This window comes from Myotis yumanensis, unplaced genomic scaffold (assembly GCF_028538775.1).
Source record: "Myotis yumanensis isolate MYYU_CA2020_CCGP unplaced genomic scaffold, mMyoYum1.0.hap1 SCAF_4, whole genome shotgun sequence".
NCBI lineage: Eukaryota > Metazoa > Chordata > Mammalia > Chiroptera > Vespertilionidae > Myotis > Myotis yumanensis.
In genome coordinates this window covers 39,889,290-39,906,673 of record NW_027223755.1, presented here as the reverse complement: position 1 = coordinate 39,906,673, position 17,384 = coordinate 39,889,290, and the positions used below count along the sequence as shown (strand labels likewise).

At 41.4% G+C, this 17,384-nt stretch overlaps 1 protein-coding gene and 1 non-coding gene across 2 annotated transcripts in view; both read right to left on the bottom strand.

Moving 5' to 3' along the window:
- The window catches only part of ANKDD1B (ankyrin repeat and death domain containing 1B), a 42,667-nt gene that overhangs the window by 23,238 nt on the left and 2,045 nt on the right, over nt 1–17,384 (bottom strand). The window contains 4 exon segments of the mRNA XM_070411705.1: nt 4,818–4,922; nt 5,029–5,127; nt 12,958–13,056; nt 15,985–16,088. Of these exon segments, the coding sequence (XP_070267806.1) occupies nt 4,818–4,922; nt 5,029–5,127; nt 12,958–13,056; nt 15,985–16,088 (407 nt within the window).
- LOC139009587 (U6 spliceosomal RNA) lies at nt 12,480–12,586 on the bottom strand. The gene has a single exon (XR_011471324.1). It is a non-coding gene; the product is annotated as a U6 spliceosomal RNA (small nuclear RNA).

The window sequence follows — 17,384 nt, the reverse complement described above, 5'->3', positions numbered from 1 at the left end:
GTACATACGAGAGGCAACTGATTGGTATTACTCTCTCACATCAATGTTTCTCTCTCTCTCTCCCTCTCCCTTCCTCTCTCTCTAAAACCAATAAAAATATATATAAAAGTAAATAAGTGAATAAATAAAATACTTAAGAATGTCCATAAGAGTATAAACTGGAGGCTGCTAGCAGCCGTCTTTCCCAACTGTGGAGAGTATACCTATCAATAATGCCAACACAGAGAAAGCCAGGAGATGGATCCAGCCATGCCTGAAGCTAGCAAGATATAACCTCAAATTTAGGAGTTAATAAATTACCTTATTTCTTCATCTAGATTAAGCTGCTCCCCCCCTCCCCCCCAACTCATAACAGAAAGAATTCTAACTAATACATATTTAGTAGATTGGGGACAGACACTACTAGGTGTATCTCAGAGGCTCTGTTCAACTTTAAAATGGCCTTATTCTTTTATCTTTGCCATAAGTCTTGCATTTCTGCATATTGAAACAAAGTGATAAGAGGACCCACCCACAAAGAATAGCCTGGCAGGAAATGGGAGGTTATCACAAATGAAACATCTTTCCTCGCCAACAAAACAGTTGTTCCTTTAAACTTTGAATGCCCTTTAAAAATGTGACCATCAACAACAAGTGAAAGCCAATTTACACAAAGTAATCTGTACCTTATGAACATCAGAAATATCATAAACTATATGTATATTAAGTTAAAGATCTAAATGGCTTTATTCAACAGTTCATGAATCGGGCAGCAGCATCCCATCTAGTAAATAGAAAATACCAAACATAGCCTAAAGAAACAGTAAAATGCAATATAAATCTTTTCTACCATCCTAGTACATGTAGGCAAAATAACGACAGGAATTTTTAAATAAATGTTTTTAAATATAGTTTCTGATTATGTCATTTCATTTTTAGCCACCTGACCCTTTTTAACTGGATAGGCCTCTATCCACTACATCTCATAGGACTACCTCTCACTTCGAAGGCAAGGAGGCAGGGAGATTTTTCCACCAGGAGAAAAGTAGAGCCTGGTGTCAGAGCCCAGACAATCACAATGCCTTCCCAGCTCAGGTTACTGATTCCCTTTCCTACTAACAAAAATAAAAAGGGCCCAGAATGCCTGTTCCTTTTTTCCTGTATTAACTTAATGTATATTTAACCTAACATGTTTTAATTTAGTGCATTTAAATTTTTTGCATGTAAGTCTTAAGAGTTGCAATTGTTGATTAGAAATTATTTTTCTTTTTTTAAATTCTATTTTATGGTTAACAGTATTACAGATGTCTCCAATTTTCTCCCTTTTTGCCCCAACCTACCCCAGGTCTTCCCCATGCCGTTGTCTGTGTCCATGGGTTATGCATATATACATCTGTGTTCTTTGATTAATCTCTTTCTATTTTTCATTTTTAAGTTTACTGCCAGGGTCATCATATTTGACAAGTTACTAAATTCAGCAAAAATGTTAATAAACAGTCATTAACGGGCACCCAAAGTCCAACCTGACCATCCATTCCCATGGGAAACCCAGACAAATCCATTTTATTAATAAGACCTCTGCACAGTAGAGCTTTCCTTGCTAGCATCTGGAGTTCCCTCCATGCTAAAGAAAGGACTTCACTAAGCCTGGGCAGATAAGCAGGCTCTTAATCACTTTCTGTTGATAAGACACTATGCCAGAGGGCCAACCATAAAGGTAAAGCAGTCTTTTCTATCAAATGTGTTCACGAGCTCCACAATACTTTTAAGCAAACACTGACAGAAAACCTAATGATAAATTCATAGACCCTGAGCTCCCACTAGCTTTTGCCAGCATCCTTCACCCCACCTACAGATCTTAGAAAAAGAATAGACTTTGTCTTTGGAATTGATCAATCCAAGTTTCTTACAGTACTAAAAGTGGACTCAGAGATTCTTCTCTCCCTAGATGACCAAGTGGGCTCATTATTTGTTCATTCCTCATATATCTCTAGAGCCATCTTTCTTGTAAGATCTCTCAGCTGGACATGTAGCTTGCACAGTCTGTTGCCAAGGCTCCTCAGCCTTTTACCCAACAGATAGTCAGAGGAGGAGGAAGAAGAGTGGAACAGGACAAACCCAGACCAGCTGAAGAGATGAAACACATCCTATGTAATAAAAGGGTAATATGCAAATCAACCAAACAGCAGAATGACAAGTCACTATGATGAGCACTGACCACCAGGGGGCAGACGCTCAATGCAGGAGCTGCCCCCTGGTGATCAGTGTGCTCCCACAGGGGGAGCTCCGCTCAGCCACAAACCCAGCTGAGCGGAGCTCAGCACTAAGGATGTTCTACTGCAGCTTAGGCCAGTCAGACATCCCCCAAGGGCTCCCGGACTGTGAAAGGCCGGGCTGAGGAGCCCCCCACCCCCATGCACAAATGTCGTGCACTGAGCCTCTAGTTTGATAGAAAAGACTGCTCCACCTTCACAAAGGTTGCTGGCCAGCAGAAGCTCTTGAAATAGGGGAGGGTCTCCACAAATGTGCTTTGATCTTTGAGCCCTTTCAGCCCGCCTGGTCCTCCCCACACACTGCTGTCTCCCATGAAAGCACCCAGAGTCCACAAAAAGGGAAGACAGTCGTGTGTCTTATATATGACAGGCCCTCAACAAATTCCTGCTGAATTGAACTGAATAGAATTCATTCAGAGGCTGCACCCTTACTCAGCATCCATCAAACCAGAATGATCCAACTTTTCCATGACACTAGATGCTATCTGACTGTAATTATCGGTTTGAGGAAATCAGATAGTGGACTTTATCCCATAATAATTGTTATAATAGCTACCATTTAGTGAACACTTACCATGTGCCAAGTGCTTTTTTGCTAAGTGCTTTAGTCATTAACTCATTTAAGCATTCCAATAGTGGCTGCTCCAATATTTGCTACATAAGAATGTTTTAGGGGTAATGTCTGATTGGAAAGGGGTGATGGAATGGCTCACCATGAAGCTCATCAGCATAGCCGTTTTTACATAAAAAATTGACAAAATGCCAATTGTCTACATCAAGAAATGGGGGTGTTGCAGGAAAAAAAATTATATAGAGGTCAATCCCCCTCCAATCATTCCCTTGGTGCTACCATGAAGTAGATTTTATTATTCCCATTGTACAGATGGAGATACTGAGGCTTTCAGCAGCTGGAGAACTTGCTTAGAGCCACATAGATAATATATGCCCAGACCATAGCCCAAGTCTCTCTACCTCCAAGCTATAAATGTATAGTTGCTTGATCATACTCAGAGGAAGTAAAAGAAATTTATAGACTTTATTTGAAGAAATAGCTTTTGTTATTGTTGTTTTTAGACTGAGGTCAGGAAAAAAATGTAAAAGTTTTTTTAAAAGAAGTAAAATGAAGCAAATATTGCTGACTAACTTTTAGAGACTTTTATGGAAAATAATGTTCTGGAGGTACAGTGAAAAGGTGGTTTCATTCAAAATAAAAATGCACCCCCCCCCCCCCCAAGCCAACCTCACAGAGAATACTATCCTATGAAAAAAACACCTAAGAGATTCTGCAGAGAAAAGACAATCCCTAGCATGTGGGCAATGGCCACTGTCATCTGAAAAGGGACACGGTACTGCACTAAGTGGAGTCAGCCAGACCTGAACACACAACCTGGCTCTTTCACTTTCTAATTTTGGGACTTCAGATCAAGTACTTAGCCTCTCTGAGCCTCAACTTCCTTACCTTTAACAATGAGAACACTATTTTCTTCATTATAAAATTATTGTGCAGATGAATAGGATAATTCATTCATTCAGCAGTGATTTGTTTAACATCCATGTGTGGCAGGCTCTAGCCTCTCACTGAAATAATGAATGTAAGTAGCTTTCCTCTGTACCTAGCACATTAATAACTACTCAAAAGCTGTTATTATATCTCCTTATGAAAACAAAAGAAACATGGACAAATATGATAAAATTGCATTATATTCCATGGCTCATTACTGTAGTGCCAGGGTTCTTGTTCCAGCATCTAGAAGGGTTCAGCAATCTGGAGAAGGGCTGTGTGTAACTTAAAGAGTCCAGAGACGAAGCATAATTTTGAAAGGGATTTGGGAGTCAGAGGAGCTTAGCTAAAGAAACTAAGATCTCCTCGTCTCAGGACCCTTTGCTTTTTATTAACACAATTTGTCCTAAGGTGAGGTGGAGATATACACTTCAAAGGGTAAGGTTAGGTACAGAACCCATTGTCAGATTGGAAGAATTTGCCTACGGCTGTTCAGGTGTTTGGCCAGTAGGAGGCAATAACATGTAGATTAAGATGCCCTGAGCTGTCTGGCAGCAAGCAATCATCCCTTTTCAGGTTTGGGGAAATGCCCTCAGCCATTCCTAGCAGGTGACAACACATGTGACTCAGCCCTTGTTGAGTCCCCAAGTTCCATCAACCTTTTGATGAAACTCTTGCAATTATGACATGCTGGAATTGGCTTCCCGCACTGTAGAACCTTGGGTCAAGTACATTCCTAAAAGGCCAGGCATCACAGTGTAAAGTGTGGTTACTCATTGTGAATACCAAACAGTTGTGGATACTGCCCACACCCCTGCCAGGATGAGGGAGTAGAGAGGGAAGAAGGGATCTGGTAGCTTCCTTACTACCTCCTGCCCTCCCACATGCCGGAGCCAGGGCCATGGCCAACACCTGCACTTCCCTTCTGCTCCATGGTTCTGCCAGGGCAATGGAAGAGCTGGCTGTAGGTTTGTGCTGGCTGCACGGGCATTCCAGCAGGGGCAGAAAGAAAGGGGAAGTTGATAGGGGTGTATGGGAGACCTGTCCTACCACAGCAAGTGTACCTCATCAGGCTGGTCCAGGTCCTTCAGGTGCAGATCTTGAATGAGGTACTCCACAATGCACACATTATTGCTCTGAGCTTCGAAGTGAAGGGCATTCATTCCATCCTGAGGACAACCAGGTTAGAGGAGGTAATCACATAGTGATCTCAAGACCTCCCCTTCCTGCACTATGAGGTGAGAGCTTATGTCCAGGAGTGACCCACACACCGACCCGATTCGTGGCTCTCTGGTCTGCTCCAGCTCTAACCAGCATGAGCATGATCTCGAGGCCTGCAGACCAGGCTGCAAGGTGAATTACTGTCAAGCCATGCTTTCCCAAGAAGAGAGAAGAAAAGAACACATGTGAAGTCACCAAAAGACAAGTTAATAGTCAACTGTTGAAAAGTAAGAAACAGGGAAAGAATTTCATATACAGCAAAGATGATATTTCGTTTCTATGGGGAAACAAATAAATGGTGCAGGCACAAGTGGTTCTCTATCTGGAAGAAAATAAAATTAATTCCTATATCTTATCACAAACACACAAAAGCACACAAAAAATAAATACCTCAGAAGAAAATCTAGACTGCAATGCACAATATCTTAATCCAGAAGTTATAAAAGGAAAGACTGTTGGTAAACAAAGTCCATAACAAAGGATTGATTCTCTAAATGTTTCTTAATAAAGATAAATGGTTACTTTCTCTAATATATAAGCACTCTTGCAAATCAACAAGAAAAAGGCAATTAAACCAATTGAAAAGTGTACCAAAAAAGTTATTAGTGGAAAATGAAGCCATTATGTTTAAGCAATCTGTCAATCTCTATTAAAATTTTAAATACAACCAGCAATCCCACTCCTGGGAATCTATCCCATGAAAATAAGTTTTAAGACCTAATGTTGTATCAACAAGGATATTAATTTTAACCCTTAAAATTGGGAGCAAGGCAAATGTCTATCAATATAGGAATGTTGAACAAATTAGGGAACACATCATGCAGCCATTAAAAATCGTGAATTAGAGCTATAACAATTGACTTGGAGTGCTTTCCATGAGGTAGCTGTTAAAATGTAAAAAATAAGATGCAGATAAAATATAACATAATCCCATTTTTATAAAACAAGCAATGACCAGAAAAACTCATATGTGTATATGTATATACAGTTGGTCCTCCATATCTGCAGGTTCCACATCTATGTATTCAACAAACTAAATTGAAAACATTTGGATAAAAAATATTACATTGTTGCTGATGTGTATTATGGAGTTAGGCCTACATAGTCTATTTAAATATTTATAATTCCAGTATAAAGAAAATGTTTACCAATTTCTGTACTCTTTTCCTCAAAGAACGACAATGTACAATAACTAGTTGAGGTTCTTCAGGAAATGTGCCCTAAACACAGTTCCTCCCATTAATTTACAATTAATGCTTTATATCCAAAAGCACTAAGTCCAGTTTCACATATGGTCAAAAAAAGAGGTCAGAAATATTTGGGATAGAGGATAAATCACATTTTGGTAGGAGCTCAAAATTTCCCTAAGGGGTCACTCCTAATTTCCAATCCACCAACACTTAAAGATTTCAAACACTGACCATAAAATCCAAAAGCCAGGAATTCAAGCTGCAAACAACCTGAGTCTCAGAAGCCATAAATTCGGAGTGGAACCATTGTTCCTCAGAGGCAAAGAATCATCGCTCACAGATGTCAATTCCCCCCACGAGGACCGTCATAAAACTAAGTCTTGTACTATCAAACTGACATGCCTGAGACAGTTTATGAGCACGTGTCATGGATTGCCGTCACTGTCAGTACACGATGCTCTGTACAGTATGAAATGCCCACCGCCACTAACAACCTGTCCTCATCACCAGTCTGGTCATAGGTGAGAAGGTCAACAACCTCCCCTGGGAACATGTGCTCTTGAGGAGTTTCTCAGAAATAAGAAGCTCTGAGAGCAGATGATGGTCATTATTCTCTGAGCACCATGTGGCCTTCACCCGGGATCCTTTGCTCACATCTGGAAGAAGAGCTTCCTTTTACCTATTCTGCCTCTTCCCAAGACTCTGGAATGCTACCCACGTTGAACCTGGAGTCCTCAGCATCTGGGCTATGCATCTGATCCTTGTCATGCAGTGCCTCAAATGGTACACATGTGACAGTCCTGGTCCTTGCTCCCCCAGGAGGTTACAGGCCCCTCAAAGCAGAGACTGTCTCTCATGCCAGTCCTTCCAGACACAATCACCTGGGGATCCTGCTAAGTCACAGATTCTAATTCAAAAGATGAAAGGTGGGCCTGAGAGTCTGCATTTCTAAGAAGCTCCCAGGTGATACCAGTGCTTCTGGTCCAGGACCACACTTTGAGTAGCAAGAACTTGTATCTAGTTGAATCCCCAGAAGTTGGCATTGAGACTTACCCACAACTAGCACTGAGTAAATACTGATGGTGAAGAGCTTCAATTATTGACTCTTTGCAACTAGGTGTTAGAACTTACAAAACAGATTTGCCAAGTCAAAGTCAGGGATTCTCAACTGAATAAAGAAGCTGCCAGGTTTGACCAAACATGGCATTGCTTGAATTATAAAAATCATCTTATCAGTTATATACTAATGCCACTGTAATTAAATTAGTTATAGGAATATTTAACTTAGTGAACCTGTCAAGGCAGAGTATAGTGACACATCATAAATTACTATACCTTTTACCTGACAGCACTTCAGTCTCATAAAGCAAATTACAAGAAGCTTCCAGATGGGAAAAGCCTCAAATAGAATAAGTTGGTAAAATATTTTGTGAATAATTGACTTATACTCTGACATAAACCAGTAGTATATTTAATATATTAGAGACAAGGTATTTAAAAGAAAAATGCTATTCCACCTACGCAATGAATACATAGGTATTTATTGTACAATTCTATTTGCTTTTATAGCATTCTAGAGGCCCGGTGCATGAAATTCATGCACTGGGGGGTGGTGATGGGGGGGAAGTCCCTCAGCCCAGATTGTGAGAGGGCACAGGCCAGGCCGAGGGACCCACTGGTGCATGATTGGAGCCAGGGAGGGATGCGAGAGGTTGGCGAGCCAGGGATCGGCCAGACCCCAGCAGCAAGCTAACCTACTGCCCCCTGATGGTCAGTGCACATATATAGCGAGCAGTGGGGTGGCCTTAGCATACCATTAGCATATTACACCTTGATTGGTTGAATAACCAACCAGATGACCAGACACTTAGCATATTAGGCTTTTATTATATAGGATTAAAGATGTGGGTTTTCGGTCCTAGTTAAGATGGGGAACCAGTACCCTGTCTTTCTCACCAAATGTGACTAGAATCTCTGGACAGAATGCATGGAGAAGCTATTTGAGAGATCTGAAAAGTAAATGGTAACCGGTAGATTGGGGAAGAAAACCAGAACCCAAACTATAAACAATTAAGGTTTGCTGATTTTTTGTTTGTTTGTTTTTTCCTTTCATACCTTCCCACTTAGACTCATGGAAGTGCAAATCACGGAACTACACCCTGGGCGGGGACAGAAAAAGCTCCAAGAGAAGCCCTCTCTGGTCTAAGGAGCAGAAGGGGGACTCTATAGGACAGAAAAGGGAAAGGAAATCCTGTTTCTTTTTTCTCTTCTGGCCCTGCCCCAGGCAAGCCTCACTCCCAAAGCTGTAACCCTGTGGTAGGAGGGGTAGCAGCAGTGATTGGGCAAGCACCTAAAACTCTGACAGTGGGAATTCTTCTCTCTGACCAGAAAAATTGTGGTCAGAGAGGGGGCAGGAGTGAAAGTGGGAACTCATGTTACTTCTTTTCCTCTCTTAGTCCCGGAGGCAGACCCAACTGTGAGAAATACATATGGAGCTGGGAGACCACACCCTTAACTCTCTAGTCAGAGGACCAGGAAAAGGGGGAGAGGGGCCCTGAAGCTGGAAAATAAGGGGAGATGGTCTTGGAGAAGTGAAGCTCAAGAAAGCAATTCCATAAAGTTGTGTATGTATCCCTGGCCTCACCCGTGACCTGTACATGGACCTGAGCCTAAACAGCTTGACAAAAGCTTGGAGAACAGCTAGACCACTGCCCAAGTCTCAGACTGGCCCCTGAATGTTGTACAGGTGAAACAGATCCAGAAATTCGTGCACGGGTAGGGTCCTTAGGCCTGGCCAGTGATCAGGGCCAATCTGTGGGGTGACTGGTGGGGCGATCAAGGGCCCCTGCTGGCACCTGCCTTGGCCAGCCTGGCACCGCCCACTCTCGGGCTCCATTCCATAGCCACCACCATTCACCTCCCTCTGCAGGGCGACCGGTGGGGCAATTGGGGGGGGGGGGGGGGGGCAGTCCCTGCTGGCACCCGCCTTGGCCAGCCTGGGGCCTGCGGGCTGGGGTCAGCTCCTGTGTTGAGCATCTGCCCCCTGGTGGTCAGTGCGCATCATAGCAACTGGTCGTTCCACTGGTCATTCCACCCTTTGGTCAATTTGCATATTAGGCTTTTATTATATAGGATAAGTATCCCGGCTGCTGTGGCTCAGTTGGTTGAGTGTCGCCCCATGCACCAAGAGGTTACTGGTTTGATACCCAAGTAGGGGGCATGCAGGAGGCAGCTGATGTTTCTATCTCTCTCTCCCTCTCCCTCTCTTTCTAAAATAAATTTTTAAAACTATATAAAAATATATAAGTAAATTGCACTTCATCAAAATTTAAAACTTTTGGTCTGAAAAAATAGGAAAAAGTTACAGAATATGAGAAAATATTTGCAAATCACCTGTTGACACATACAACAGAGCCAGTTATGTATCTATAATACATAACTCTCAAAATAAAAAATAAGAAAACAAACAACCAATTTTTTTAAAAAAATTCAAAAGATTTGAATAGATATATCACCAAAAAAGATATATGAAGGGTAAATAACACAAGAAAAGACACAACCTCCCATTAAAGAAATGCAAATTAAAACCACAATGAGAAGCCAATACAAACCTATCAGAATGGCTAAAATTAAGCAATGACAATACCAAGTTCTGATGAAGATGTGAAACAATTGGAACTCTGCTATATGGCTGGTGGGAATGAAAATGGAACAGCCACTCTAGAAAACTGTCTGGAAGCTTCTTGTACATCACTTACTATATGACCCAGTAATCTCACTCCTAGGTATTTACACCTGAGAAATGAAAACTTATCCTATATAATAAAAGGCTAATATGCAAATCAACCAAACGGCAGAATAACTGGTTGCTATGATGCGCACTGACCACCAGGGGGCAGATGCTCAATGCTGAGCACTGCTCAGCCAGAAACCGGGCTCACGGTTGGCTAGTGCAGCGGCAGTGGTGGGAGCATCTCCTGCCTCCGGCAGTGCTAAGGAGCAGCGAGCCAAGTGGTAAGGAGCAGCAAGCAGGCGGGTGGTAAGGAGTGAGGGCTCCCAGACATCCCCCGAGGGGTCCCGGACTGTTAGAGGGCGCAGGTCAGGCTGAGGAACACCGCCCCCCCGCCGCCCCGAGTGCACAAACTTCATGCACTGGGCCTCTAGTGCTTATATAAATGCCTATACATGGATGTTTTTAGAAGGTTTATTTGTAACAATTAAAAACTGGACATCCGGTCAGTGTGGCTCAGTGGTAGAGCACTGACCTATGAACCAGGAGGTCATGGTTTGATTCCCGGTCAGGGCACATGCCCAGGTTGTGGGCTCGATCCCCAGTGTGGGACGGGAATGATTCTCTCTCATCATTGATATTTCTATCTCTCTCCCTCTCTAAAATTAATAAAATATTTTCTAATACAAACAACCTCCCCTTTCCCCCGGAAACACAGGATAACAGACTTCAGTGGGGTGGGAGGTTTGGGGGGAAGGGTCAGGAAGAGATTAACCAAAGAACATATATGCATAACCCACGGACACAGACAATAGCATGGGGAAAACCTGGGGTGGGGAAGGGGTGGGTGCAGGGGGACAAAAAGGGAGAAAATGGGAGACATCTGTAATACTGTCAACAATAAAATAAAATAATGTAAAATAAAATAAATCAAGGAATGGTAAAAAACTGGAAACAACTCTAATGTCCTTCAACTGGTGAATAGATAAACAAACGGTGTTACAGCTATACAGTGGAATACTATTCAGCAATAAAAGGGCGGAATTATTGACACATGCAACAGAGCCATTTTGCTGAGTGAAAGAAGCCAGTGTCAAAGGTTATATATACTATACAATATCATTTACATGGCATTCTCAAAAAGGCAAAACTATAGAGATGGAGAAGAGATAAGTGGTCGCCAGGGTTAGGGCCGGGGGGGGGGGGGGGCGGTGAGTACAAAGAGCAGCATGATGCAAATGTTTAGTATTTTGATTTGGGTGGTGGCTACATGAATCTATGAACATGTGTTAAAATTCATAGCACTGTACGCCAAAACACACACACACACACACACACACCCAAACTTAACTGTATAGTCTATTAATATAAGAATTAAAGTAAAGGCCCTGGCCAGGGAGCTCAGTTGGTTCAGCATCGTCCCAGGTTGTGGGTTTAATGACCAGTCAGGGAACATACAAGAATGAATTATAATGAATGCATAAATAAGTGGAACAACAAATCCGTGTTTTTCTCTCTCTCCTCTCGCTCTCTCTCATTCTCTCTGTCTCTGTCTCTGCCTCTCTGTCTCTCTTCCCCTCCCTAAAAAAATCAATTAAAAAAAAAGAATTAAAATAAAATAAAAAGTTATTATATCAGGATTTCAATGTCAAAAGAAGAATAGATTCTTCGCAATCAGGTCTATGACCAAAGTATCTTTTGCAGGCTAACTAACACTGAAAAATAAACAACAATTTCCAGACCCAAAATACATGTTCCTTAAGTACCATTACCATAACACAACTTATTACACTCACAATGTTGGAGTGCTTCTGGTGTCAATTTTAAAAAAGGGCAGTTCTTCTTCTGCTTCTGTTACTGATCAATCCACTTGCCCAAAAATAAAATAGAGAGGGATATACCCTACTGGTGAAACAAGGAGAAATTCTCCTCATCTGTCTCTAGATCACGTCTATGATTGCCAACAAAACCAACAAAATGATCAGTTGGTTTGAACGGACCTCGTTCATTTACCTTCCAAAGACTTACTAAGAAGACTTACTAAACCCAAGTTCTGTAAGACATGAAGGTAGAGCAACACTGAGCCTTACCCTCCAAAGAGTCATTTCAGAGAGAAAATAGACTAGCTCTGTGGGAATCTTCTGAACAGTTTAACTTCAAAACCATGGTCCACTGGATTAACTAAAAACCAAGGCTATCATCTCTTTTTGCAACTGGAGATAATAAACATGATGTTGGATTTCTCCAGCCCAAATGGGCTCCTTGTACCACAGTAAAGTACTAGATAAAGTTGGGAAAAGTGGGTGGAAAATCCTCACGATGGTTTTCATATCTGAGCAGACACATTGGCTGATTTGTGGGTAATGGTATGGTCTCTGGAATCAGTTAAGCCAGGTCCAAATCCTGCCTCCACCCCTTCTTAGATGTAATTTTGGGGGGGGCAAGCTATTTGATCTTTCTCAGACTCCACATCTGTAAATTGATTATTATAATATTACTTTTCCTACAAGTTTGAGGGACTAAATATTTGAATCCTAAGACTGATACCTAGTACATACTATATGTTTATTAAGCCTTCTTTCTTTTTTTATATGGAATGCTTCACGAATTTGCGTGTCATCTTTGCGCAGGGGCCATGCTAAGCTTTTTTGTATCGTTCCAATTTTAGTATATGTGCTGCCGAAGTAAGCACAACCCTTATTTCTTTATCAGAGTTCACAGGGCAAAGTCGAGATTTAATGTCCCTGAGGCCAGTTAGCTTCTATCTTCCATGTCCCAAATTATACTCTGAGCAACCATTTTATTTTTACAAGTGCATGCTACTAGCCATAATGTGAATATGGGAAAATAAATAAAAGCCTAAGTCCTAAAGGCAATGGATAAGCAATTTAGTCGCCAAATACAGAGCACATAATACATATATTCTCAAAGAGACCTTTCCAAAATGAGTACTGCCAATGGAAACATTTTGTGCATATGTGAAGAAAAGATAACTGAAGTGACCAGATTTCCCCACACATTCGTTCTGCTCCAGTACATTCTACCAAAGGAAGATGAGCTTACCTTATCAGCAACATCCACCCTGGCCTTGCGATTAAGCAAGAAATCCACCGCAGATAAATGATTTGCCCCCACTGCAAAATGCAGGGCTGTGCGGTTCATCTGAGGAAACATAATTGTGTTTTCAGTAATCCGATTTTTATTTAGCCTGTTTAAGATTCCTGTTTCTAGAATGACCATAATTTTCTATCAGGGGCTTGTACTTTTATTACTTATCTACTCGTTTCTGCCTTTGAAAGTAGTGAGAACTGTATCTAGCATACTCTTGCCTTCATCTATTATCAGAAATACCAGAGAATTTGGCAGTCCACTGGAGGATATGCCCCACGCTGAAATCTATTGCATAACTTATCACTGCAAGTAACAATAGAATGAATTTCAAATTAGAGTAGAAGTTGTATTTTCCCCATATGCAATCATTAAAAATGGTAAATGTTTCCTGGTTAGAATATATTGATAATGTATAACAAAAATTTTTCCTAGATTTTCAATATATACATATGTGTTCTTTCTTCTGTGATTTTTTAGACTGCAAATTTCCTGAAGCAAACAAATTCTTCTGAAAGGGAGGGAATGGGGAAGAGAGGAGAAAGAAATAGGCACAGAGAAAGGAAGCTGTGGTCCTAGCTGGCTTGGCTCAGTGGATAGAGTGTTGGCCTATAGACCAAAGGATTCTGGGTTCGATTCTGGTCAAGGGCACAGATTTCGGTTGCAGGCTCTGGGGGGCATTCCAGAGGCAACCAATCGATGTGTCTCTCTCATATTGGTGTTTTCCTCTGTCTCCCTCTCTCCTTCTCACTCTCTCTAAAAATAAACAGGAAAAATATCCTCGGGTGAGAATAAAAACAAAGAAAGCTATAAATATCTTTTGCTTCGAAGGAAAGCCACCATGGTGCGCCTGAGATGTCTAGAGACAGCTCAATGTATTTCAAACAATGGATGCTTTGCTTGCAAATAAAACTTGTCTCAGATTCCCATATTCTAGACACTGTTTTTGCTTCCAAAGAAGGTGCCTGGGCATTGATTTACTATCCTTTGTTTCATATAAAAAAATTTATTGCAAAAATATGAGAACTGTTTAAATTAAACATCTGATTTCCTTGGTAGCTAAACTGGTGATAAACTAAGTTAGACAAAACATTACTTATCTTGACATTGCCCGAAATCTAGAGCTATGTTGAAGTATGTCAAATTTGGTCTTATACGACCCCTTAACTTTATTTGTGAATAAAAATGCAAGTCAAAACAACATCCAAGATAATTCAATAAAACCACCTACAGTTTTTCATCTCTATCATCCCAGATTTTTAAGGAACATTACTAGTAACTATGTCAACAATTTACCATAAACAGGCCTAATAGAGATGTCATTGTAAGGAATAATACAATTCACCAGGAGTATTTCTCCAAATACTTTAATATAAAAATATGGTTTAAAATATCAGGAAGTTATATGTAAAAAAAACTGAAATGGTTATAAAATTATATTGAAGAATCTATTTCCTGCTACTTGGAAAAATGATTACAGTAAAAAATTCTTACTGCTTTACTTATTCAACAATTAACCTAAACAGTTTCAAAGATCCTTGTTTTTTTTCTCTCTCTCCTTTTTTCCTTCATTCCTTTCCTTTTTCCTTTCTTTTTTTTGTTGTTACTAAAATTGTTATGCTGCAAACTTTTGCTCTTCTAGGAGGTATATAGATAATGAATATATATATACACCTGTAACACATCAGACCCCACACATGTACATAATATACACATAAACACATATCCCCTCACATACACACGTGAATAACTGCTAAACATCCTTCCCCTGCATATGATGCAAGACTTCAGTTTCTATGACCTCACTGCCTGGGGCAGATCCAGGTTTTGTGGAACCTGAACTTTACACTCTTTAGGGAGCCCCATTTGATGCCAGAGTCAGAAAACTTAACCGATGGTAGTTAAAATTTCTCACTACTTTATATTTTACAAAATCATATTGCCATGGGAACATTTGCTAGAACCCTCTGAATGCCTTGGAACTTCTGTTTTATTTAACATTAAATTCACCTCCGACATCCCTACCTTGCACCACTCCACAAATTGTCCTAAGCAATTGACACAGCCCCCAACCAGTTCACTTTAACAAACCCTACTTTGAGGGGCTATCAGGGAATCCCCACAAAACCAAGCAGTAGGAAATTTCTATTCTGGCGTGGGCTTCTCCCCCAAACCCAACCACTAGAAGAACAACTAAGAGCCAGGTTTCAGAAAGGGCTCCATTGCCCAACATGTACTATACAGTGGGGCCTTGACTTACGAGTTTAATTTGTTCCGTGATGGAGCTCGTAACTCAAATTACTTGTATGTCAAATCAACAGTGAACGAATGAGACACGTGATGCTGGGCTGATGTTGTGGCGTTCACTGTGACGTTTGCTGCGCCAACTAGCGGTGGGGTATCTGAAGCTGGCTTATAACGCGAATTTTAGCTCGGAACTCAAAGCAAAAATCGGCCGAGAGACGGCTAGTATCTCGAAAAACTCGTTAGTCGGGACACTCGTAAGTCAAGGCCCCACTGTATTTCAAAAGCAGTAGAATGAAAACCCATGCTGCCTTTAGATTTTAAATGTGGAAGAACCGAACACACAGGACATAACTGGGGAGAAAACAACCCAGAGATGTAGCAAAAAAAGTTCTGCCTTCCCAGAATGTGTGAGGCCAAAGTCATCCACGGGCTATCATCGAGGACCAAGCCCAGGCCCATAACCTCGACAGTTGGCTTTACTTCCCACCCACAGACTTTGCACAGATGTGCATGAAGACCATGTGCACTTCCCCTGTTTAAGATAAATTGGAACTCCCAGAGCCTATTCCAGTGCTGATTTCACCTTTAGCATAAACGCTCTGGAATTACCAACAACAGAGATCTCCCTTATTTCGTCCAGCACAATCATTTTTATTTTTATTATATTTCAGTTGACCTGTGTAAACCCAAGCCACCCTGAGAGTAGTCACTGTCACGTTAGTGAATTCTATCCACGTTGTTCACAGCATTAATGTTAACCTTCTTTTCAAACAGCTTCTCCATAAGATCCAAATTATTGCTTTTAGCAGCACTCTGGTGGCTTCTCTCATTTGGCAATACTGAAAGCAAGCAAGCAAGCATGACGGGGGGCATTTAAAGAGGATGAAGAAAAAGCAAACCTCATTTGGTAAACCTTTTAGCTCTAAAAACTTGGAACAACAGCCTTGAGCCTTTTTCATTCTGCCATTCTGAACACGGGAACTTTGCTTCAGTGTTTTATAAAGCTGTAGTGCTAAGATGGGGCTTTCTCCTCGCTCTACAAGTGTTTTCACACGCTTAAAAATATCCCTGGTCCCAACAAATAACGATTCCCAAGGACCACCCTGAAGTCAGCAATGTAGTATCTGGCTCTAGGAGGCTGGACGGTGGCCAAGGACTTCCCAGGGGACGTTGTTGGTAAAATGTTTATACAAGATTAGACAGGGGGAAGCCCAAATGCTCCGTACAGAGATAAAATTGTTGTCTGCAGAACCCTGCGCAGATGCCAGGCTGCCAAAACAAAACTTTAAAATGCAGCACATCCCAAAACCCTAGTTCAAAAGAATATATGCACTCCTATGTTCACTGCTGCGTTATTTACAATAGCAAAGCTATGGAAGTAGCCCAAGTGTCAATCAGTAGATGACTGGATGAAAAAAAGCTGTGGTACATTTACACAATGGAATATTACTGGGCCATTAAAAAAAAAGAAAGAAAGCAATTTTGCCTTTTGTGACAGCATGGATGGACCTGGAGAGTACTATGCTAAGTGAAATACACCAGTCAGAGAAAGACAAATACCATATGATCTCACTTATATGTGGAATCTTATATGTGGAATCTAATTAACAAAATAAATTCACAAAGTGGAGACAGACTCCTGAATATAGAGAACAGACTGACAGCCGTCAGAGGGGAGGGGAATGGGGACTGGGTGAGAAGGGTGAAGGGATTAAGCAAAGAAAAACTCATGGACACAGAAAATGGCAAGGTGACTGCCAAAGGAAAAGGGGAAGTGGGGGGAGGTAGAAGGTAAAGGGGAGATAAATGGTGATGGAAGGGGACTTGACTTGGGATTATAAACACACAATACAATATACAGATGTATTGTAAAACTGTATACCTGAAACCTGTATAATTTTATTAACCAACTAGAGTCCGTGCACAGGTGGGGTCCCTCAGCCTGGCCTGCATCCTCTTGCAATTCAGAACCCCTCAGGGGATGTCAGACTGCCAGTTTCGGCCCAATCCCCACAGGCCAGGCCGAGGGACCCCACCAGTGCATGAATTTGTGCACCAGGCCTCTAGTATGCATATAAGATCTTTGGTTAATCTCTTCCCTCCCCCTTCCCTCTGAAATTCATCAGTCTGTTCCA